The sequence below is a fragment of the Pantherophis guttatus genome, chromosome 2 (genome assembly GCF_059756535.1).
Source record: "Pantherophis guttatus breed Tessera chromosome 2, ASM5975653v1, whole genome shotgun sequence".
NCBI lineage: Eukaryota > Metazoa > Chordata > Lepidosauria > Squamata > Colubridae > Pantherophis > Pantherophis guttatus.
In genome coordinates this window covers 77,156,069-77,180,775 of record NC_142064.1, presented here as the reverse complement: position 1 = coordinate 77,180,775, position 24,707 = coordinate 77,156,069, and the positions used below count along the sequence as shown (strand labels likewise).

Sequence of the window (24,707 nt, the reverse complement as noted above, 5' to 3'; positions counted from 1 at the left end):
AAAACATTTTTGCTAATGCAAGCATTATTTGTCAGGAGACTAGAATAAAGAAGTCAAATATCTCCTATTTAAAAAATCAAAAATCAGTGGCTTTAAAGAATATTAGGTATTCTTATTATCCTGTTGCAGTTAACTCAACAACAATAACAAAGATCATATTTACTGGACATTCCATAGAATCATAGAATGCCATTAACCTAACTCAAGGGTTAACCACTATTGTTCCATTTTGGCTTAATAACAATAAATTTGTTTTGCATGATCTTACAAAGATGAATATAATTTAAACTTGTGGATCTACTCGTGAATTATATATTACAAATTGGAATTGTTCACTATATCAAATATTCTATATTTATCAAGTATGGGAAAAGGAACTTTAAATATTTCTTTTCAAAGTTCAAAGACAGTGGAATTTTACATTTACCATCTTGGAAAACTGAGGTGTTCTCTCTTTGTTTAACAATTTATCTCTTTACCAAAGCAATAAAAAGGCTAATCAATATTATTCCATGTGCCAAGGTTTACAGATGCATTTAAAGATTGGCCAGAATGATTTCATATACTGGTATGCTGTTTCTTCTTTTACTTGCTTTTATGGTTTTTGTCCTTTTTATTTTTTATTTATTTTTTGGAAATTTTGAGTTTTGTCATACTTCGAGGAATGTAGATTGAGAAAAGCTACACAATTGTGTTTATAAATATGACAACTATATTTGTTATCAAGAGTCAAAAGCTAACTTTGCACATTTAAGCAAACCATCCACTTAGGGCCTAAATTATATCACTGGTTGGTTATGAGGATAAATTATATGTTTAGAAAATTCTTTTCAGTCTTTCTTCCAATGAGTTCAGATGTGAACTCATTTCAACCTATGATTTATTGCATGTTCAAATTAAGCTGTAGCTGAAACAGACAGAACCTCCTTGAGCGACATCTGGAAAACTAACAAGTCATCTAAACTACAATATAGCAAGCTTGTGATCTTTGTTGGATGAATGAGCAAATATTTCAATGAGTGACCTCTGAATAACTCAAGATAATCATCAGCAAAAGTATGGCTGGAATTTTTAACAACTAGAAAGTCGCATTTTGATGTTCAGATAGATGTCACTCCTATGAAATGACTCTGATTTCATGAAAGATTATTCTGAAGGACAGTGGAATAGAAAAAAGTAGCTAAAGTATGCAAAGAGGGCAGATAGCTAGGAAGAGGAAGAAAATTGGCTAAAGAAGCTTGGAAAGAAAGTTCCCCCCTGGAGCTTAGAATTTGCCCAACTCTGAGCTGACTACACTCCCCACAAAAATAACTGTGATAATGCAATAAGAGATGGAAGATACATACCGGTAGGTAGAGAGGCAAGACATGGCTGTCTGTGTGGAAAGGGGATCAAATCAATCAAGATGGTGGCTTTAACTATACAGTCAAATCTGCCCCTCTATTATGTGGCATCAAAGCTGGGACTCTCATCATGCAGTCACAGCTGCCACCTTGGTATTTATATATTATAATCTAGTCTAGTGTAGTCTGAATCTAGTCTAGTCTAATCCAATCTAATATAGATCAATAGATCGATAGATCGATAGATTGATAGATTTTAAAATGAAAATAAAAACAAATTCAAACTAATATAAAGCAAGGGGAAGAAAAGAAATCAAAGAAATCAAAGAAAAAGCTAAAGGTGCAACAAAGAAAGAAAAAGTAAAAGGAAATAGAAAAGAAAGGAAAAAAGATACAAGAAATGGCTTCCAATCGTTTTTTACAACAGTTGTAAAATACAATTATATGTTTACCTTTAAAATTATATCATGACTCCCTTCTTTCTATTATCTATCCTGTCTAATCAAAATTGTAACTTCATGTTTTTTTGTGTGTATTACACACAAAGTCGAAAAGGGCTTTCTCTCTCTGTAATAAATACAGATGTTGCTTTTCTCTGATCAAAAAAAGTCAATTTGGCCATTTCAGCAGGTTCCACCATCTTCATCAACCATTCCTCCATTTTGGATACTTTGTGCAAACGATAATCTCACTGCACAAAAACAAAGTTATATGATTTTCCTTCAACTATTTGTCCATTGATTCCCAAAGAAAACCCTCTAGTCTTAATTGTATACTAATCTTTTGAATTAGTGCATGTATTTGATTCTAGAATGTTCTAACTTCCTTTATACATACATCAAGCATAATAATAAAATGTCTTCCTTGCTGTTCAAAGCCATCTTCACACATGCATCCTGACGCAAGATAAAAATGTAATAGTACAAAAATGAGTCTATTTCCGAGAGAGAGAGAGAGAGAGAGAGAGAGAGAGAGAGAGAGAGAGAGAGAGAGAGAAAGTGCAATTCTCTATCTTCCCCCCACCCCACCCCAATCAAAGCCACCCTGAACAGAGGCACATGGTGGCAGCACCAAGGCTGGACCTAAAGGCCCAGACCCCAACTTCAGCACTAGTGCCACTGTTGCCACTTAAAAAGGCCACCTCATGCCAATGGCATGTGTGCCCCCCATGTCCCCATGCTCCCCAGGATCTGCCACACGGCATAATTCAAGTGATGTTTTCTTTCTATTTGCTGGCCCCTGTGGCTTACAAGAGGCTATTCTGGGTCATGAGAGACTTTGATTTTTGAAGCGGCTTCAGAGAATGCTCTTCCTGGTCTGTGCAGCCTCTGAAAACCACACAAAAGCACGTTTTGTTCTTGCATAAGTTCCCAAGCACAAGGCTGCGCAAGAGCACATCTTCTTGTGTGTACTCTTCAGCCTCCAAAAACCGTATGAGAATAGGACATGCTTTCAAGAATAGTTGTTGGTAATGTGTCACTGAAAAATCTGTGGCATTTCACCTTTGGCATATGTGTCATAGGTTTCCCAACACTGGACTAGATCACAGTCTTTTGCTTTGTCATTGGCACAAAGGTGGCTTCACATACCATCATGCCAATATAAAGATTCCTTCACATTAAGTTAAAAGTTCTGATAACTACAAGTCTATGTAGTTTCCCTAGCACAGGGGTGTCCAAACTTTTTGCAAGGAGGGCCAGATTTGGTGAGGTGAAAATGTGTGGGGGCTGACCATTCATCCTGACAATTTCCACGTGTCCTGGAAACGGCGTCCCTCGCTGTCAACTTTCCTTTTTTTTAGTTACAGTCGCCATTTTAAAAAGGGACACACAAGCTCACAAGGGTCACACAGCGAGAGTGCTGACTCAGGTTTACTGCCATCTTCTGGTGAAAAATATGGCTGAGATGCTCTGCAGAGCAGGGTGGCTGTGGAGCAGGAGGCAGCAGGGGACAGCTGCGGGAACCGCTGTGCGGTGAAGGGAAAAACACCAGCCGACGGGGATGAGTGACAGGCTGAGCCAACAGGGAAAAGAGGCTGAGGGCTGCTCAAAATTTGAACACAGGCCGCAATTTGCCCCGGGCCGGACTTTGGACATGCCTGCCCTAGCAGTAATTCAAAAATAGTTTGCCACTGCCTTCTTCTGGATTCTTTTTTTTTTTTTAACCTCCCAGTGTTCCATGAGCTCTGGGATTTCCTTCTGGTCTCCTGTCCAAATGCTAACCAGATACACAGTTTTTCTATTTGTTTGTTTGAGATCAGTCAAGGTCTGCTAAGTGCCAGAATATCTGTGACCTGTATTGATTTTTAGTGATGCCATTATCCCTCCAACTAGATAGATAGATAGATAGATAGATAGATAGATAGATAGATAGATAGATAGATAGATGGATGGATGGATGGATGGATGGATGGATGGATGGATGGATGGATTAAAGTATTGGGGACATGATATATATGTAAGCTAGGCTACAGCTTCTGAATTTAAGATTGCTCATGTCAAAGATCGATTTTGCAAAGATAAATGCCACAGACTGAAGTAGAACTTCTCCCTAGCAGAAACAAGACCATACTCGTCAGTTTTAAAGACCAAGCATGCTAACAACAGAACAATTAAACGGATGCAGAAACTGAGTAGATAGAAAGCTACACTAATCCCAATGCTTCCTGCTCTTTCTAACCTTCAGAGACTTCTCCATATGAAAACGCAGCACTACGAGGGAAACCATTTCAATAAAAGCACAGTCAGTGATCCTTATTTTACCGTAAAGTTTCCCTCGGTGATCTTCATTCTGTTGCAAAGTGACTTTCAAAGTCGGTAGCTCATTAAACGTCTTGCCTGCCACCCACTTAAAAAGTAATTTATTTCCCTATTGGAATCCTTGATTGTTATACGGTTCTTAAGCATCATGTCCTATACCAATAAGTAGAAAGACTGAAGATGACTGCATTTGGCAACAACAGCACTGATAACCTTCAGGGTAACAAGCAGAAAGGAATCCTATAGCCTTCCCTGCAATGTGCTGGGGAGACCCGAAATAGGCTGACTGGAAAATTCTGGGCATGTGAACCGTAAAATACTACGGTAGGAGAGTCAACCCCAAGATGTGGCTGCTTATAAACAAAGTAGTGTAGCTATGTCCTCCCTTCCCAAAATATCCCACTTCCAAAAGGGTAGTTTTTGCTCAACAACCTCATGATTCCCTTAACAACCACAATGATTTGCTTAACAATCATAAAATTGGTCGCGACTCACTTAACAAGCACCTTATGCAGCAACAGGAATTCTGGTCCCAGTTGTGATCATAAGTCCACAAGCAGGAGGTGATTTCACTCAGCTTTAAGGCAAGTCAGTCCCAGATTCAAGTCTACTATATGAGAATGGGACAAGATTCCAAGAAATTGGGAAAGAAAAACAAAAGGCAATACTTTTTTCTCTAAATGTTGTACTATAGCTTTCTGTGTATTTTAGGATTCCAACACATCTAAATTGTAGCCAGGATATTCGTGGGAGTTAGTACTAGCAACACCCAAAGGATCCCGTATTAGGGGAGGCTGGTATATATAGTCCACCTTCATGTGCAAGCTTTTCCCAACGTTGGCAACTTTAAGACCTGTGAGCTTCAACTCCCAGGATTCCCCAGCCACCCATGCTGGCTGGGGAATTCTGGGAGTTGAAGATCCTGTGTCCTAAAGCTGTCAAGATTGGCAGCTTTAAATTATTCAAATATTTTATGAAAAGTTTTTTTTTTAAATCCACATACAAGACAGGAAAGCAAAACACAAAAACACTACAAAGTCCTTGAAGCAAGTTAGTCACTGTAGATAAAACAGAAGACGACTTCTATATTTGGAAGTACAGGTAGTCCTTGACATATAACAGTTTATTTAGTGACCATTCAAAGTTACAACGGCATTTTAAAATATGGTTTATGACTGTTTTTCACAGTTATGACCTTTGCAACATCACCATGATCATGTGATCAAAATTCAGATGCTTGGCAACTGGCTCATATTTATGACCGTTGCTGTGTCCCAAAGTCATGTGACCACCTTCTCACAAGCAAAGTCAATGGGGAAACCAGATTCAATTAACAACCATGTCCCTAACTTAATGTCTGCAGTGATTCGCTTAACTGTGGCAAGAAAAGTCGTAAAATGGGGCAAAACTCACTTAACAAATGTTTCACTTAACAACAGAAACTTTGGGCTTAATTGTGGTCATAAATTGAGGATTATCTGTATACCTTTTCATGAAGCAATATCTCTCTTTTGAATGGATACATTACCTCAGAGATTAACTGCCTGCTCCTATTTGCGTATCTTTTATATCTGCAAACAGCAATAAAGTCGCCACAAGCCCAGTTTATCTTTCACAGATATTTCATTATCATTTTGGACCCGCTGCCAAAACAGAATAAAGTTTTTTTAAAAGGCAAAAAAATAATAATCCCACAGTTATACGCTCAAGAGAGACCGCTGTATTAGTAAAATCATTTCACAAAACAAGATTGCTTATTGCCCTGGATATCACTACAAAAGTTAGCTATGTATCTTATCATTTAGTAAATAAATATTTCCCCAAAGAATGATTGGGACAGCTAGCTTCATTTGCTGAAATGGGCCGTAGTTCTGAAAGAACCTTAAGCACTTTCTAAAACATGGAGAAATCTCGCCAACAACCCTCCCTCCTGCCCCCATCGTTTAATTTATATACCAGAACTAAATTGGAGATGTTATTTATTTTTGTAAGATGAGCTTATTAGCATTATTAGAATTGTATAAATCAACTTAATTGTATGGAGCTCTTTCAATCAAAACAAAAATGTCTGGCATGTTATAAAATGTGAAGTTACTACTTTTTAATATAAACAGCTATGAATATTTAGCAACGCATCTGAAGATGCAGCTCATGTATTTTTATCGTCAGAAGCACTTTTTGGGATAGATGAGTGCTGATTGGCTGCGACTGGTAAGAAAAGTTATGTGATGCTTTGCCCACAGGGTGGCACTACAAAAAGACTGCCAGTGTTTTTAACACAGGTATCGGCAAACTTGCTCACCTGCATTACTGAACGAGTCCTGTGATGAAGGAATGACAGGCAGTCATTAAGGAAGTGTTAACTGAATGAACTCAACTGGTATACAGCAGCTGCTTGGCTTCCCATAACTCCATCTAATGCCGCATAAAGTGAGCCATTGATCACTGCAGCAAAGAAAGGGAAATTGGATAATATCTTGTTCTGAGACCTGGCATAGCTTCTCATGGATTATTCATCTGACTTGGAGAGAACTATTTCTGGGTTTAGTCTGGCTTTTCCACACTCAGATGTTTGAATCTGGGCTTGTCTGAACGGCTCCTGAACCAGTACCTAAACACTGCTGCTTGCCCATGTGTCCTTTTTATTTTCCCTGTCTATTTAGTCTCTCTTCCTTACTGCTTTTCATATCTAACAGACTGACATTTTCTCTACTTCCTTGCATTCCCAAGCCAACTCTCTACTGCTGTGCAATTCATCCCTGACTTTGCCTCTACCTTAAAATCAACCTGCTTCCTAAATCCAACCAAGAATTCTAGTGGACCATTACTCCATCGGGATTCAAAACCTAATCATAGATCTTCACCTATTTTCACTTTGTTCAAGTATGTGTCAGGGGTGGTATCCCTTCGCTACTGATTCTCAAATGTGAGCGTGCACGCAGAGCATCAAAAATGGGACGTGATGACGTCTGGGCAGGTGGGCGGAGCCTCCTGCAGCTGCTGCTACCGATTCGTCCGAACCGGATAGAACCGGCTGAATACCACCATTGGTGTGTGTGTGTGTGTGTGTGTGTGTGTGTGTGTGTGTGTGTTTAAGAATGTTAGAGCAGGTATTTAAGAATGTTAGGGCTTTGCGGGTCCATAAAATACAACAGCACAGTGTAGGACTTGAAGTGTTGGACTAAAATTGAGGTGACCCAGGTTTAAAACCAGCCTCCTACAGCTCAACTATTTTACAGGGTTGTTTTTCAGGCAAAATTAAGGATGAAATGATATGCACACTTCCTCAAGCTCCTAGGAGGAAAAAGCGGATACAAACCCAATAAATAAATGTTCCTCTTAAAGGTTAAGTGAACTTTACAAGCCTCCAAATGAACACAACTCCCTTTTTTTTTTTAATGTCCTGTATAATTCTGATTCTCCTCACTGGCTCTTGAATGCACAATTTCCCTTCCCACAGATTTTTACATTATTTTATTATTTATTTCCCAAGGTATATAATCTATACTTCTAAGGCACAGAGAAGGCCTTGCTTTGGGTAGCTGAATTATACATACAAGGTGGGATATCAAAAGCAATATTTTTATTTCAGCCATATAAGAAGGAGATTGATCCTTTTTTTTTTTTTATGTTTCATTTTTTTTCCCCACTCTGGTTGTTTGGAAAAGAAAAAAAAATAGGCTCAGGGCATTTATCCCTGGGCAAAAGTAATAAGTGATTGAAAAGTGATGTGTAATCAGCTTTCTTTGCATATTTTTTTGCAGATTAAACCAAACAGATGAGTTGGGGAAGACAACCAAAACACATCGCTTCAGAAAACAATAGGAAATTGTCTAGTTACCTACCCCCTCATTGGTAACAAAAATCAAGAACAAGTCATTACAACATGCATACACCAAATTATTTTCATCTCCACTTCTTATATGACAACTAGGAAAATACAAGGGAGTTGCAGTGTCAATGGATGAGTCTTAAAATATAAATTATCATGTGTGAAAGCTCACTGGGGGATTTTAAATTTTCATAATAGTACAGAGAATATTTGTTCAGCTTACTCTTTCTTTGCACACATACAAATTAGCCAGCCCACCAGAGACTGTCATAAAAGCAAGAGAAACATGCACCTTTCACTGAGAATAGCTTGCATTCAAGAAAGGACGTTCATTTTTCAGCAGAAAGGATTTTATAAAGATAGAAAAATAACATTCATTTATATTTTTTTAAATTTAAGACCAACTATATTACAAGCTTATCACTATCCAAATTGTTCCGATATAGCCAAATCCATCAGTTTTATCCAAAATACTGCATTTATTTTATCTATTTTGGAGGCAACCCTCATGCTAAATAATTGAATTGTTCTTGAACTTCTGTAGTTATCTAGCTATAGATAACCTATTATTTTCTGTGGTTTCCAGAACATATTGAATCTATTAATGCTTAAAATTTATAGCAGTTTCATTCTTATCTTAAAAATGCCTCTATAATATTTAATATTAAAAGGTAAATGCCATTAAAGTTGGATTACCAAATCAGCCAGGAGGAATGGCATTAAAAGTGAGCAAAAAAAGGGGGGGGGGATCTTCCAGCAGGGTTGCAATGATTCACATACATTTCCAAAAGGGAAGAAAATAGACAAACAATTAAATCTGCACAAATTTTGAATTTAGTTCCTGTGGAAACTACAGGCCATCCTCAGTTTACAACAGCAATTGGGACCGGACTTTCTGTTGCTAAGCGACCTACCCATAAACTGCAACATGACATGAATGTTGCTTAACAAGAGACATTCCAGCAATCCTGATTGTTATCATTAAGCAAATCGCTGCTGGTCATTAATTGAAGATGTCATGTGGTTGCCATTTGGAACATCCTGCTGGCTTCCTCATTAACTTTTGATTGTCAGAAGCCCGCAAAAGATTTCAAATGTTGCCCATGTGATACTGCAATGTCTGGAATTCCAAGCACCAGTCCAAGGTACCTCTTGTTTAAGCACCATTTTATAGGTTAAAAAAACCTATAAAATAAATAACTGGGTGAAAGAGGAATCCAAAATATTTTTGTCCTTTAAAACAGATAACAAACCTATTAATGCAAGTTACATCTTATTTATATCTACATCTCTATTTCTTCTTTAGCAGCATAAATTCTCAGTTTTCTGATCCAACTTGCCTAGCTTCGATACGGCGACCGCCTTATAACTTTATGCATCCTAAAACAAAGACTCCATGATCATTCACAATTCTGAGGACTCGTTTTAGCAGAAGCCTACTCGGAAATGTATTTAAATACTTCCAGCTGGAAGAGTTTTCAAGTGTCATTGGCTGTACGGATACACACACACAAGACGCACACATCTATACACGATCTGGAGGCTGTGTGGGGACAGTGCCAATTCCCAATGCTGATCCCTGCTAGCCCACGCAGCAATCTGGGAACTATCAGAATAAGTGCAAGCAATATAATCAAGACCAGCAACGGCTGTGCAAAACTCCCAGGCTACATCGGATAATCCTCCCTTTCTAGCTGTCACTTCCAATACTGAATTAAGTCAGACATGAGAAAAGCTGGTTGCTGGACAACCCTTCAGAGATCGCAATTGGTAACGGCCTCACAGCATAAGCTCCTCGCATTCATGGAATGATCATGGGAAAAGCAGAAAAAAACCAAGTCCAGACTTCTACTCAAATACCATACACAGGGGAAGGATCATAGCTTCAGAAGAATGTGGCAATACTAAAACGGGGCCTCCCCAAAAACTTAAATTCTGAGACTGTCTACTAATGTCCTACTGGAGGGAACATTTCTGGGCAATTTGTTTCCCTCAGATTAATCAAAGACTGATGAGGGCATTGGGGGTGGGTAGGTTTCTGACAGTCCCCCCCCCCGGTCTGTTACCCTCTATGGGAGATTATGGTTTTTGTGTTCCCAGAATATGAGGTGAGGACAACCATTTCTTGTGTTCCTGAATATTAGGTATAATCTGATACAAACAAATATACAAAAACACTTTGCTCAAACTGCAAATTACAATCTGCGAATGACTTTGATCTGCTGCAGACTTCATGGATTGAACATAGGCCTAAATTGTGGACTTTCTTGCTTCTTCCCTATCCTCCTTTTAAAACAGTATCTTCGATGTTTTTCCTGATGAAGATTTCTGAAGAAAGACTGCTTATGTTCATCTATGCTAATATACGTATTACTGAGGCATGAATTTGCATTCTCCTTTTTAATCTCTCCCAAGCAGAAGACCTAGCACTTACCAAAAACCTAAAATTATGCCTTATGTGGGGATTTTCAAACTAGCTTGAGGGTCACCAATAGTTTTAGGCCCACAGTTGTCTAATCCTGTAGAAACATACGGTAATAATAAAGGGAGAGGAAGCTTAGTAAAAAGATCAGGAACCCTCAGATGTTAAAGATGCTGGTCAATTTCACTGAGCACCTCAGATTAGATGAAGATTCCTTCAGAAGGGAAACTTTTTTACCTAGCTTGAAGAGACAACAATATTTAGTGCCAAATATGTCTTCCAAGGAAGGGTATTCCATAGACAAAGCCCCACAACTGTGAGAGTCTTCTACATATACCTACCTGCCTCAGTTTACCCAGAAAATAACCAAAGAGCTTCAGCATGTACTGGAGATACTTTGGTCCTAAGCCATTCACAGCTTTTAAAAACTAACATCAAATATTTGAATTCCACCCTGCTATGGACTAGTAGCCAATACAACTTTTAGAGCACTAGTATGAAACGATTATATCAATTTTGAATTCCTGGAGGAAATGCAGGTTACAATTTAACTAAGAGAATAAATTGTTGACTCTATATTTCTTTAAAAATTTACAAAGGTAACCTTGTGCCCAGAATCCAACTAGGCAATTGCCAGAATGCCTAATCAGTGAGGGGTCCTTGGTGCTCTCTGAGCTTGCTGGTGTTTCATTACCCAAACTAGGTAACATCATCAGTGCTAGCAGGGAGTGGGGCTTGTTCTCATTTTATATTCTACTCTCTTGCCCTGTCAGTGAGAGTAGTCTTGATGGTTCTTTGGTTGGGCTGTTCACTGTTAGCTTGTTCAGCTGTTCCTTGATTGTGATATTGTTTGCGTGCATCCATGAATATCAACTAACAGTAAGAAAACATGATGAAAACTCCTTAATTTCATAGCACATGGACACATGTAACCATAGGTTCAACTAGGAACTGTGACCAGCAAGTCCAAATATGCTAGAGAATTCCTGGAAGCCCGGCACTCTTAACAAATCGGTCATCGACATGCACTTAGACATAAACAACATTTATGTACCATTCAAAAAAAAACAAAAACCAATCATCTCCCCACCAGCAATTAACACCCAGATGAGCACAGATTAACACCAACATTATCATTAGAGAAACAATCAAAAGCTGCCAAACAAACTAATAGTAAACTGCCCAACCAAAGAACCCACAAGATCACTTCCATCAACACCAACACAGCGAGCCACTAAAATATAAGATGAGAACAAACCCACTGTCTACTAGCACAGATAATATTATTCAGCACAATCTGCCTGCAAGGCAACCATGTCCATATCTGTCCTAAAACTGAACGGGAACCTAGAATGAAGTGGATTTAGAAAATTAGCCTTCAGGTTGTTTGCAATCATTTACCCATCTTATTTCTAGGTATAGGGTTAAATAGTTTATGTAATATAATTACTTTATTATTTGAAGCAATTGATAATGGACCTTGGAATGAAGCTCTATTCCACTTCAGTTCTTCCCATTCATTTTACTAATAGTCATCGCCGCTTATTAACTAGAGTTAGAATTTAGTGTTAGGCAAAAATAACAACAGTAAACGCATAACCTTTAATCGTAGTCAAAACACCTATAGTAAAATGGACAAGTATTTAATCCCGTGGCCTAATTATATACTTCAATCATGTTTCAGAGTTGCATTTGAGTCTGTCTGAGTCCTTAGCAATGCAAATACAGTGTGAAACACGTTTTAATCCCTAAAAGCAAAAGTTACAAATAAATAAAGAGATTCAATTTCATATACTGTGGATGATTACAGTGAACCACTTATCAAACAACTTACTGCATGGAGTTTCTAAATGAAATATGAAATCTCTGTGGAAGGTACACTTCAATTCAACCAGGGTGAATTTTGTAGCCAGTATGCATATGAGGTCAGACTAGATAATTGTAATAGTCCCCTAACTGGTCTTAAAAGTATATGAATTTAAATTGCTTCCATACTTAATAGTCTAGAAGCAGCTAAAGGGTATCCAAATTATGGTCAGTGAATGAGACCACAAAGAGGTTTAATACCAGTTGGGGCAGATAAAATAGCAAGAGAGCACATAATAAGTTTTGATCCACAGAAGGTTCTTGAAATGGAGAAGTGCATTTAAGTATTTTCCAACAACGAATCTACTTGAGGTTTCCATTGTTCAATTTAAAGTTTGAACTTTTTTTTTCCAAACAAAGCAAGGGAGTACATTGTTTTGTCTCTTCAAAATCAGAATTAAAATGGAGTTTACTGCTTTCGTAGTATATCGAGATAGCACTGTGAAAGAACTGATGTGCAAAAAGAGAAAAGCTTATTTAATAGTAATAATCTGAAGATAATGTTCTGTTGACAACCTAGGAACCAATAGTATGCTAGGATTTGAAAGGAATAGACTCAAACTAGGTTGAATTGCCAAAAAGGATTTTTTTGAATTAAAATTAATGTTAACAGAGAAACATATAACAATTCACATCCTTTCAGTATGCCAGGAACTCTGAGAATAACAGCAGGCACACCTTCTGAAGCCAGTAGTACAGGTAGTCCTCAATTTATGACCAAAATTGAGCCCAAAATTTATGTTACCAAATGAGACATTTGTTAAATGAATTTTGTCCCATTTTACAACTTTTATTGCCACAGTTGTTAAGGGAATCATTGCAGTTGATAAGTTAGTAGCCCGGGTTGGGAATGGAGAAAATGTGTAGATATAAGGACATTCTGGATGGCGGAGGAAATCTCAAATCAAATGATTCCTTGGGAGAACAAGGTATTAATATTGACTGGTGGCCATACTTACAAATAAAGTCTAGATATCAAAAAGATAAGGAGGAATTTGGTATAGAAATAGGATCAAATGGATTTGATAAGGGTTTGATGGGATCAGAGAAAAAAATGTTGGCCAAATTATACAATTATTTATTAGAATACGATAGGGCAGAGGAGGTGATTAAAAATCAAATGATTGCCTGGGCAAAGGACATTGGGCATAGTATAAATTTGAATGATTGGGAAACTATCTGGAATAAAAATTATAAATTGACTAGAGCAGTAGCGTACAAAGAAAATCAATATAGAATGCTATACAGGTGGCATTTAGCCCCTGCAAGGTTAGCAAAAATTTACCCAAATATAAATCCAAATTGTTGGAAGTGTGGCCACCACCAGGGTACCTTCTTCCATATGTGGTGGACATGCCCCAAAGCGATGAAATACTGGAAAAAGATTCGGAAATGGATACAAGAAATAATTGGAGAAGATATTGATTCAGCACCGAAAACATTTCTCCTGGGAATATTAAAAAAGGCATATGGGAAAGAAAAGAGGTATCTAATAATACACATCACTACAGTTGCCAGACTGATATATGCACAATATTGGAAAGAAAAGGGATTACCACCAGAAGAGCATATAATTAGAAAAGTATTTGAATCCGCTGAGATGAGTAAATTAACTTATGAGATAAATGAAGACGAAAATTTGGATTACTATACCGTATGGGAAGGTTGATATAAATGGATGGATGATAAAATTAAGGAAGGAGTAAGGGATGGTGTGATCACTAAAAGGAATAAGTAATTTAAGAGACACCATGTATATATCCTGTATATATGTTCAAACACTGCTTAACCGATGCTAGTAGAATTGTAATATTATGTAACTTGATAAAATTAAATAAATAAATAAATAAATAAATAAATAAATAAATAAATAAATAAATAAATGTATGTATGTATGTGTGTATGTATGTATGTATGTATGTATGTATGTTAGTAGCCCGGTTGTTAAGCGAATCTGGCTTCCCCATTGACTTTGCTTGTCAGAAGGACGCAAAACGTGATCGCATGATTCCGTAACACTGCAACCGTCATAAATATGAACCACTTGCTGAGCATCTAAATTTTGATCATGTTACCATGGGGATGCTGAAATGGTCGTGGAGTGTGAAAAAGTCACCTTTTTCAGTGCTATTGTAACTTTGAACCTTTAGTAAATGAAGTGTTGCAAGTCAAGGACTACCTGTAGTACACAGTACCCTCCCAAGATTTTGAGTCTACACCAAGGTACAAATTGTTTTGGCATCTTTTGATACTTTTCTTAAGAAACAAGGAGAACAAATAACACCTTTAAGATTTAAGTGTTAAGGACTTCAAAGTCCCTTTTATTCTCAGGCCACTTGTATGTGAACATGGAGACACAGAATACTGAAATCCATAGTATCTCAGTTTCATTTAGAGAATTATTATTGACGATGGTTATGTGGGGAAAATTGAAGTTGTAGTGGGAAAAACACAATGCTCAAAGGTTTAAAAACTCTTTCTATCTATTTGGTCACACCTGTCACCTAATTAGAAAGAATCTCTCTTAATATTGAAAAAATAATCATTTGATGAAGGAGGAGAGGCCCAGGACAGTCAAAAGGAAATACGTCTTCCCACATTACCTACTTAATCAACAGAATTCAGTATTGTAAGATGCAATGGTAGCTATCAAGCTGATCTGCTTAAAAGGTGATTAGATGCATTACATGCAGGCCACGCCCACCCCAGCTCCGCAAAGAGAAAAACATTACGATACGTCAAGTGATGGCAATGTGACACAGCAAGTTTGACACCTGTGCAATAAGGTATAAAGCTATCAGTGACTACTTGTTCTTTCTACAATAAAAAGTAGTTTTCTTCTTTTCTTATCGTACTAGCAGCTGCAAAACATTAGGAAGAGGGAGCTCCTACCCTTTTTTGGGTTTCTGTAGGTAAACGGCTAGCTACTACAGGAAACAGAATATTGAACTAAACAAGGCTCCCCTTACTAGTATGCTCCTAGCTATTTTGCAAGCTAATTGATAGGAAATTAAAAAATGATATTGAGAAAATTATGTGGAGCACAACCCTTTTCTTTCCCGTTCAGTTGATAAAATGCAGCTGCTTCACAGGTGCTGTTTAAAGAGCCATTGTGTATTTCTTTTTAAGACCCTGAAAGGATCTGGATCCATAGCCATATTTAACCGCCATTACACACATCTCATGAGGACATGTAGAAAGTTTCCACAGTTTGGGATAAGATGATGAATTTGGATTACACACAATGATAGTAAAAAGAGGTTACAACCCGCTTACAATAGAACACTTTAAATTAAATCACTTTTGTTCATACTCCCAAGAATGCATTCACATAGCCTGAAAGGCTAAATTCCAGATCAGTAGATAAACTCTCTTTGTTCATATCTTTGGTGCAAACCAATCATGGGTTCTTTGCAGTGGTAGGATTCAAATAATTTAACAACCGGTTCTCTGCCCTAATGATTTCTTCCAGTTCACCAAACTGCTCAGAAAGTTAACAACCAGTTCTCCCGAAGTGGTGCGAACTGGCTGAATCCCACCACTGGTTCTTTGGCAAAACGGATACAAACCTCAAAACAGCCACGCTCAGATTCAGAAATTTATTTTGAGGAGAAAATATGCAAATTGAAAGGTTAGGCTTAGTGATCAGGTGGATTAATGAGTAGTGTATTTATAGCATGCGAAGAGTTGTGTAACGCAACAACTCAGACAGCAACATGCAGCTCCTTCTGAAATATAGATATTCCTTCCTTTCCTAATTACAACATCTATTTTATTGGTCCTTAATGGATGTTGTCAAACTATACACTTTATACCAGGGGTGTCAAACTTAAAGCCTGCAGAACAGATCCGGCCTACGGGGTGCTTAGATTTGGCCCATGGGGCTGCCCTGGAAACAGCGAAGGACCAGCCTGTGGTGCCTCTGCCAGCGAAAATGGAGCTCGAAGGGTGTGCGTGGCCCTCCAGGGCTCTGTTTTTGCTGGCAGAGGGCTGTAAGAGGCTGTCGCAGCTGAAAATTGAGCCCGAGAGGGCCGCGCGCTGTCAATGTCCACCCTGGTCATGCCCACCCCGGTCACGCCCACTCAGCCATCTAAGGTCAAACGCAATCCTGATGTGGCCCTCAATGAAATCAAGTTTGACACCCCTGACTTATACTGTCAAGCTGGCCACAATTTGAACCTATGCATTTATGAATTGTGTTGTTTCAAGAACAGATTTGGTTACAAATCTGATACACGTAGGCAAAGGGTATCTTTTAAATCAAGAGTGTCCAACCTTGGTAACTTTAAGACTTGTGGATTTCAACTCCCAGAATTTCTCAGCTGGCTGGGGAATTCTGGGAGTTTAAGTCCACAAGCCTTAAGGTTGCCAAGATTAGACACTCTTTTAAATGCTTTTTTTTATATAGAAAGGTGTTCCTAAAGAAAAGAGAAAAGAATATAGCAATAAACATAGCATGTTCACACCAATAAAGGAAATGCCTCAGGGTTTCTCTCTTACCAGAAGAAGTTCAGCCTGTAATTCTTTGTAACTTTTTTCATTATCCTGGAGTGTCTCAGAGAGGTCTTTAATTACTTTCTTCTTTTCTTCTACCTCTTCGTTTAGCTGTTTGTTTGCCGCTAGATGCTCCCTTTGTAATCTGAAAAGACAGACCAGCATTTTTGGAAAGATTTAAATTTGTTATATATTCTTCTCGATGAACCAACAATACGCCTACGCTATCATTTTACTAACATTTAAGAAAGTCAGAAAAAAAATCTAAAGATATGCTGAGGAACCACTAGACATAAGTGCTGCAATCCTAAACTATAGGGTGTTATTATTTATTTAGCATATGGCACATCACACATGAACTAGCAATATATATTGGGTTGGGAGATTATTATTTTATTATTTTTCTTTTTTATTATTTTTCTTTTTATTTCTCTTATACTGTGTTTTTACGTCTTTGTAAGCCTCCTTGACTTGCCATGTGCGAGTTGGCGGCAATATAATTTTTTTAAATAAATAAATAAAACAAACATTACCTTTCTATAGGGTGAACTGGGCACAACAAGTCAATAAATGTGGTACTTTTTATCTATTTCAATTATCCAGTACATCTTCTGGGAATAATCAAATTCAGGTTATTTAGACTCATTGAATGGCAGCAAATATATTCGGCTAGCTCAAACATAAAATCTGAAATACAGGTAGTCTTCAACTTGCAACCATTTGTGACTGTTTAAAGCAGGCCTGGCAAATTGGAGGCCCGTGGGCTGGATACGTCATGCGCAGGCCACGCCCACCCCGGCCCCACAAAGGCAAAAAACCATTGCGATATATCACGATCTGGCCTGTGATGTGATCAACTTTGACACCCGTGGTTTAAAATTTAAATGGCATTGAAAAAAGTGACTTCTGACCATTTTTTCACACTTATGACATTGCAGCATCCCCATGGTCACATGATCAAGATTCAGATGCTTGGCAATTGGTTCATATGAACCAATATTTATGATGGTTGCGGTGTCCTAGGATCATGTGATCACCTTTTGTGACCTTCTGACAGCAAAGTGAATGGGGAAGCCAGATTCACTTAACAACCCTATGACTTACTTATCAACTGCAGTGATTTGATTAACAACTGTGACAAGAAAGATTGTAAAATGGGGAAAAACTCATGTAAAAACTGTCTCGCTCAGCAACAGAAATTTTGGGCTCAATTGTGGTCATAAGTCAAAGACTACCTGTAATAAACTGTTCATGCACATTTCATGTTCTTTACAATGAATACATTTCAAAATAACATGAGAAAATGTAATCCAAATGTAGGGACAGTGGTGGGATTCAGCCAGTTCGCACCTATTCGGGAGAACCAGTTGTTAACTTTCTAAGCAGTTCGGAGAACCGGTTGTTGGAAGAAGTCTTATTTTGTTTTTTTCCACTTTACAGGGCTAATTCTATAAGGAAGGCAGGAAGGAGACATTCTGGTGTTGTTTCAGCCTAATCTTTATTGCCCTGCTTACAGAAACTGCCTCTCTGTTAACCCTTATTACATTGTAACAGGTAAGGCGAAGCGCCCATCGAAGTGAGTGATGTTGAGTTGGCCACGCTCACACAATCACATGACCACCGAGCCACGCCTACTCAGCTGGTCATTAGGGCAGAGAACCTGTGGAGGGACCCAAATTTCAAACTGTGAAGTGGGAATCAAGAAACATCTTATATAGGCTCATGTATTATTGTCTACAAATCAGATGTGGAAATTTTAATATTGCTTTCCCAAGTGTTGCTATAATTACAACTACAATGAAAGTATCCTGGAGTCTGTACAATAAGTTCTCTCCTTCTTTTTCAGTGGGTTTAGAAAGGGTTTCACTAACGGGAAGATCTCTCCTCACGTCTTGTTCCTAGCTATGGTAGGAAATTCTGCTGCTGAAGTTTCTCCAATATCAAAACAAAATCAAAGAAAAGAGAAATTTGTTTCAAGAATAAGAACTATAAAGTGAGAGGAACAGCAACCCTCATCAAGCCATGTTATCCTTCTGTGTTACCAACATGAATCCAGCAGAGCTACTATTGCGTTCTTCTAGTGAAAGAAATCACACAGACCTCCCTACACCTGTGGGACTGCTTTGATGTATTGCAGTAGTGAAATGCCAAGGATATGCTGATAAAAGGACAGCAACCATTTGGAGTATAGTTAAAAACAGTGGTGGACTGCAACCGGTTTAACAACCAGTTCTGTGAGCATTCGCATGAGCGCCTAACACGCTTGCGTGCAGCATTCAAAATACAGCAATTTCAAGCTCAGCTGCTTACCTTCTAAGGTGGCCCCGGTAAGCAGAACAGCAGAGGTACGGAAAGCAGCTGTGCTGCGCGAATCAGCTACGCCAGAAAAAAGGAAATATGGGACAATATAGGGTGGGGGCGGGTGGGCAGGGCTAGCTGATCGTCGGAATTACCGGTTCGCCCAAACCGACAACAGCCCACCACTGTTTATAAAGGAGAATTTTTATGGGGTTTCCCCCCCCAATTTCTACTGCAATATGCATATCCATCGCTTAAAAGAATATTGAAACAATATTGCAATTCTAGACTAACATACTGAAAATTACTAACAGATCCACTTAGAAATCTAAAAGAATCAATAAATCATATTTTGTTTGAAGCTTGAAATCAACATCCTGGAAAAGAACAATCTGATCAATAATTTATGAGTGATGTAAGAAAAAATAGTGTTTGATATTATCTATCAAATATTTTATCTGGGCTATTTGTAATAAGAGTAAAATAACACGGAGGGAATTGGTAGTATTTTTTTAATACCAGATACGTTAAAGGAAGAATTCTGTAAGATAACTTCTAGTGTGCAGTGAGGCCATTTTTTAAAAAATAAGACAGGAATATTCAGAAATATTTACTCAATATGTTCTCTAATGTACATTATTGCACTTTTTATTTCAATTTTATTTCCTATATTTCCCAGTTCTGCCCTGGCATGAATTAACTTAGTCCTTCTCAAACTCTTTCTACAAGCAGGAAGAGGGTCCGTTTTAACATTCCTAAGCGAAGGAGGGAAGAGGAAGGAGGGGAGGGGAAGGGAAGGGAAGGGAAGGGAAGGGAAGGGAAGGAGGGAGAAAAGAAGGAAGCAAGGAAGGAAGGAGTGGGAGAAAATGAAGGAAATGTTTTAAACACTGGTTTGAGTTCTCATTTTACACATTTACTAAATCAGGAGTAGTCAATTATAGCCTTTTTAGGATGAAGACTAACTATAAATCTATATATTTATATGTATAGATATATCTTTAAAGTTTATTAATAAAATTGTTGCGTATTTTCAAATATTAATTTAACTAACATTTATTGCTTTTTAGGGAGCTAACTATTGCCCCAAATGCTCAACATTGTGCTATCTAATTTTAGTATCACTACAAAAGGCATTCCAAAAGGTGCATATCAGAGAATGTATCAGAGAATCCAATTAAGCTTTGGATCATTTTCCTCAATAAAGAAATGAACAAGTATAATATTTTGACTCATTTGTTTAATTCGCTTCCCTTTATATTGTTTTAGAACATATGTGTAGAACATATCACATTTTAGTCACCTTTATGCCGAAATATTGAAAAATCCAAAGGTTTCACAAACTGTTAAGCACTGCTTTAAGCCCATGATGGCGAACCTATGTCACGTGTGCCACAGTGGCACGCAGCGCTCTCTCTGTGGGCACATGAGCCATCACCCCAGTTCAGTTCTGCTGCGCATGTACGCGCACCTCCCGCCAGCCAGCTGGTTGTTGGATCTCTGCCATGCATGCGCGAAGCATGTGCGGGGAGCCATGCATGCATACGCGGGGGTGCATGCGTGGGGGCGCACACATGGGGGCACATGCACATTGCATTTTGGGGGTTCAGGCGCACACGCACGCTTTGGGCGTTCATTCCGGAAAAGGTTAGCCATCACTGCTTTAAGCAGTGAACAATCTTCTAGTTGAACCAAAACATTTGGCAAAAATATTGCAGCCTAAGTTTTCAAAGGGACCCATAGGCATGGAATTCTTTTAGGATCGTAAAAATGACCATACAGAAGCCAAATCACACAGCAACTCCATTAACTCCATATCACATCACCCACTTAAAGTTACCATCTGTTCTGTGCTGTGTGACCCATGGGGGCAGATGAGTATTTTGTGGACTGTGTCAATCTTTCCCCTCAAGAAATACCAATTCTCAGTCAGGAAAGAAGCCACACTCACGTGCTGAATTTTTCCAAGCTGTCGTGAGCATTACGCTTCTCTCTTTCATAGGCATTTTCCACCTCTCTAAATTTGCCTTTGAACATTTCCAAGTCAGAGATTGCTTCTGCTTGGCTGGCCTTCTCCACTTGCAAAGCTCCTTCAAGGTCTCGGATCCGTAACTGCAAAAATCACAGGAAAACAACTATCAAGATTACAAGAGGCTGCAGAGCTTCGCTCTGTGTCAGATCAAAACGAGGCAAGACCGAATGGGTAGGCCGAAATCATTACACACACACACACAGAGAGAGAGAGAGAGAGAGAGAGAGAGAGAGAGAGAGAGAGAGAGAGAGAGAGAGAGAGAGAGAGATTTATATACATAAAGCAGGGTAAGTGTAGCTTTTCACCCACCTGATCACCATAGTTAGCTAAAAGAAATACTGGCTATGATGAACTGGGATTAATGCTGACAGGCAATCACAATGTGGTTAAGGGAATGGGTGAATTCAGGGTCATGTATAATCTTCTCCAATCCCAATTGCCCAATCAGACTGAGCTTTTGCTGCCCTTAACCATGACTCTGTTGGAGCATGATCAATAGAAAAATCAAAGCACTGAGACATCTACACCAAAGTGCAAACAGTTCGAAACATTTGAAAAGAATCATATGGATCCAACAGATTCTAAACAAAAAAAGTGAGAGAGAAAACTGATATGAAAAAAAAAATGCCTATTGGCATTGCTTAGCTTTTCCTTTTTCAGGAAATGTACATCTTTTTTAGTTATTATTGGATAAACAGTGCACAAACAATTTTTCCATTAGACTTTAGGTTGGTGTTTTGTACACTGTTGTGGTACTTGGCAGTGGGGCAAAAGATCTTAATGACATAAATTACTTAGGACACAGGTTTAAACACATTCACAGGGCCTTGGTTCAGAATTTGACAGAGAACTGAGAGAGCACGTAGAATCAACATGGCAAGCTTCTCAGATTTTTTTGCTCAGAAACATATACATTTCACGACTAAAATGGAAAAGAGACATGGTGTACTTTGGGCATCATTTTGCCTTGGTATTTCTAGTCCGTAATCCAGGGGTGAAATCCAGCCGGTTCTATCCGGCTCGGGCGAACCAATAGTGGTGGCTGTGGGAGGCTCCACCCACCCACACGGACGTCATGACATCATTTTGTGATATTTTAAGCTTCTGTGCATGCATGGAAGGCTTTGCGCATGCGCAGATGACAGCGTGCACAAGTGGAGCAAACTATTGCGCAGTGCACGCACATTAGTGAACTGGTAGGGAAGGTAAGTAAATTTCACCCCTGCTGTAATCCCTCTTAGAGGCATTCATAGAACATAGAATAATAGAGTGTTGGAAGGGACCTCAGAGTTCTTCAAGTCCAGCCCCCTGCTCAAGCAGGAGGTCCTATATCATTTCAGTCAAATGGTTGTCCATTTTGAAAGCCTTCAATGATGGAGCACCCAGAAGCTATTCCATTCGTTTGCTATTTTCTGCAGATCAGCCTTAAGAATTCACTTCAGTTCCTAGACTTGAAAGCAGGATGTGCAGCTAGTTACAGAACTTGACTTATGAGGGTTCTGCTTCAGGATGAATTTTGAGATCATCAGAGGAAGATGAAACAGACAAATGATGAAAAAGGCCACAGACATAATCCTATAGCCAACTCGTCACTATTTACCACCCTTGAATAGCAATAGCATTATATACCGCTTTACAGTGCTTTTACAGCCCTCTCTAAGTGGTTTACAGAGTTAGCATATTGCCCCCAACAATCTGGGTCCTCATTTTACCCACCTCGGAAGGATGGAAGGCTGAGTCAACCTTGAGCCTGGTGAGATTCGAACTGCCAAATTGCAGACAGCTGGCAGTCAGCAGAAGTAGTCTGCAGTACTGTACTCTAACCACTGCGCCACCATGGCTCATTGTATTTTACAGAGTTAACCTTAGTAGAATAACTGTTGATCCAGTCTGGTATGATGACCAGTGAGGCTACATCAATTTAGGAACCAATCCAGGATGTTTAAACTTCACTTTGCCTTGCCGACTGAGGCATAAAAATCCTCAAGTTGTCCAGCATGTTCTATTTTGTTAGTTAATTGGTTACAAACCAACTGTCCACATACTTTCAAGGATTTTTTCTTGAAATAGGACTACATTTCATACATAAAAACATAAGATTAAATGTAAAATAATGAAACCCATGCTAACCAGCCAGGTGCAAAGAGCCTGCAATGCACTTATCAGTTCCATATGGTGCTTTTGTCAATTTACCTGAATTATTTCAGAATTAAATTTAGATTCCAGATGTGACGCCCTCTCTGCCTCGATGTTTTCCTCCAGTTTTTTTACTCTGGCCATAGCTAGCTGTTAAAAAATAAAAGTTAATAAGAGGTTAACAGCACACACACACACCCCTCAAGTGCTTCTCGAAACTCTCAGCTTAAAAGTACGACTAATATCAATCCAAACTTTGCTCAACTGCATTGCCTCCTAATTACTTCCAGATTGATTCGTGTTCTGTGAAGTTTTACAAGGGCCACATTCAGCATACCTAAGTGATCGTCTTCTCATATATAAATAACCAGATATTTGTTTCATAAGAACTTTATTGCCTGGAGGTATTCTCAGTGGGTGGTGCCACAGTAGTAGAATATTCAGAATCCAGTATCCTGCAAATATACTGCTCACAAATACTGCCTTTTAATCTAATCCATTTTAAAAGGCGGTCAAGGGTTCCTTATTTTGCCTAACTTCGGTCTCTACGTGGTTGTGACACTTTCTCTAGGGTGGCCGTGTTTTTAAATCTCTCCCATTTTTTTATTATAAATTATAATTAATATCTGTGCAAAACAATTCAGAGAGGCCTTTCAGAGAACCAGTAAAATGCCCTTGAAATACACTGCTTGATGCATACTTCACTTCAGCAGGATGGTCAAAGCATCAATTGTCCTTGAACCCATATAGGTAGTCCTCGACTTATGACCACAATTGAGCCCAAAATTTCTTTAGCTAAACAAGACGCTTGGTTACGTGGGTTTTGTCCCATTTTATGACCTTTACTGCTACTGTTGTTAAGTGAATCACTGCGATTGTTCAGTTAGATTTGTTTAACACATTTGTTAATTTTTTTTTTACTTTTTTTTATTTTATTTTTTTAATTTGATTTATATGCCGCCCTTCTCCGGAGACTCAGGGCGGCTTACAATGTGTTAAGCAATAGCCTTCATACTTTTGTATATTTTATACAAAGTGAGCTTATTGCCCCCACAAACTGGGTCCTCATTTTACCTACCTGAGAAAGGATGGAAGGCTGAGTCAACCTTGAGCCTGGTGAGAATTGAACTCGCAGTAATTGCAGGCAGCTGGAAGCTAAATACTACCTTTAACAGTAGCATTAGTCTGCTGCGCCACTCACCCAAATAAATCTGGCTTCCCCATTGATTTTGCTCATCAAAAGGTTGCTAAAGGTGATCACATGACCCTGGGACATTGCAACTGTCATAAGTACATGCCAGTTGCCAAGTGTCCAAATTTTGGTCACATGACTAAACAAATGGTCGTAAGTTGAGGACTTTCTATACGCTCATGACATATAACAGTTCTTGTGGTGACTACTCTGGCCATTTGAGAGGATGCTGCTTTTAGATCCTTTCAACAGTAATTGTGAACAGTTGCTTTCATGAAATACACCTCTAAATGATTTACACAGCCTCAATAATCAATCCATACTGCATACAGCAGT

At 38.6% G+C, this 24,707-nt stretch overlaps 1 protein-coding gene across 22 annotated transcripts in view; it reads right to left on the bottom strand.

Moving 5' to 3' along the window:
* CCDC171 (coiled-coil domain containing 171) overlaps nt 1-24,707 on the bottom strand; it is a 207,712-nt gene that overhangs the window by 153,337 nt on the left and 29,668 nt on the right. For all 22 annotated transcript variants that reach the window (XM_034410481.3, XM_034410483.3, XM_087886273.1 and 19 more), the window contains 3 exons: nt 23,237-23,329; nt 20,963-21,123; nt 16,723-16,861 (listed from right to left, as the gene is read on the bottom strand). In XM_034410481.3, coding sequence (XP_034266372.2) covers nt 16,723-16,861; nt 20,963-21,123; nt 23,237-23,329 — 393 coding nt within the window. The remainder of the gene's footprint in view (nt 1-16,722; nt 16,862-20,962; nt 21,124-23,236; nt 23,330-24,707) is intronic.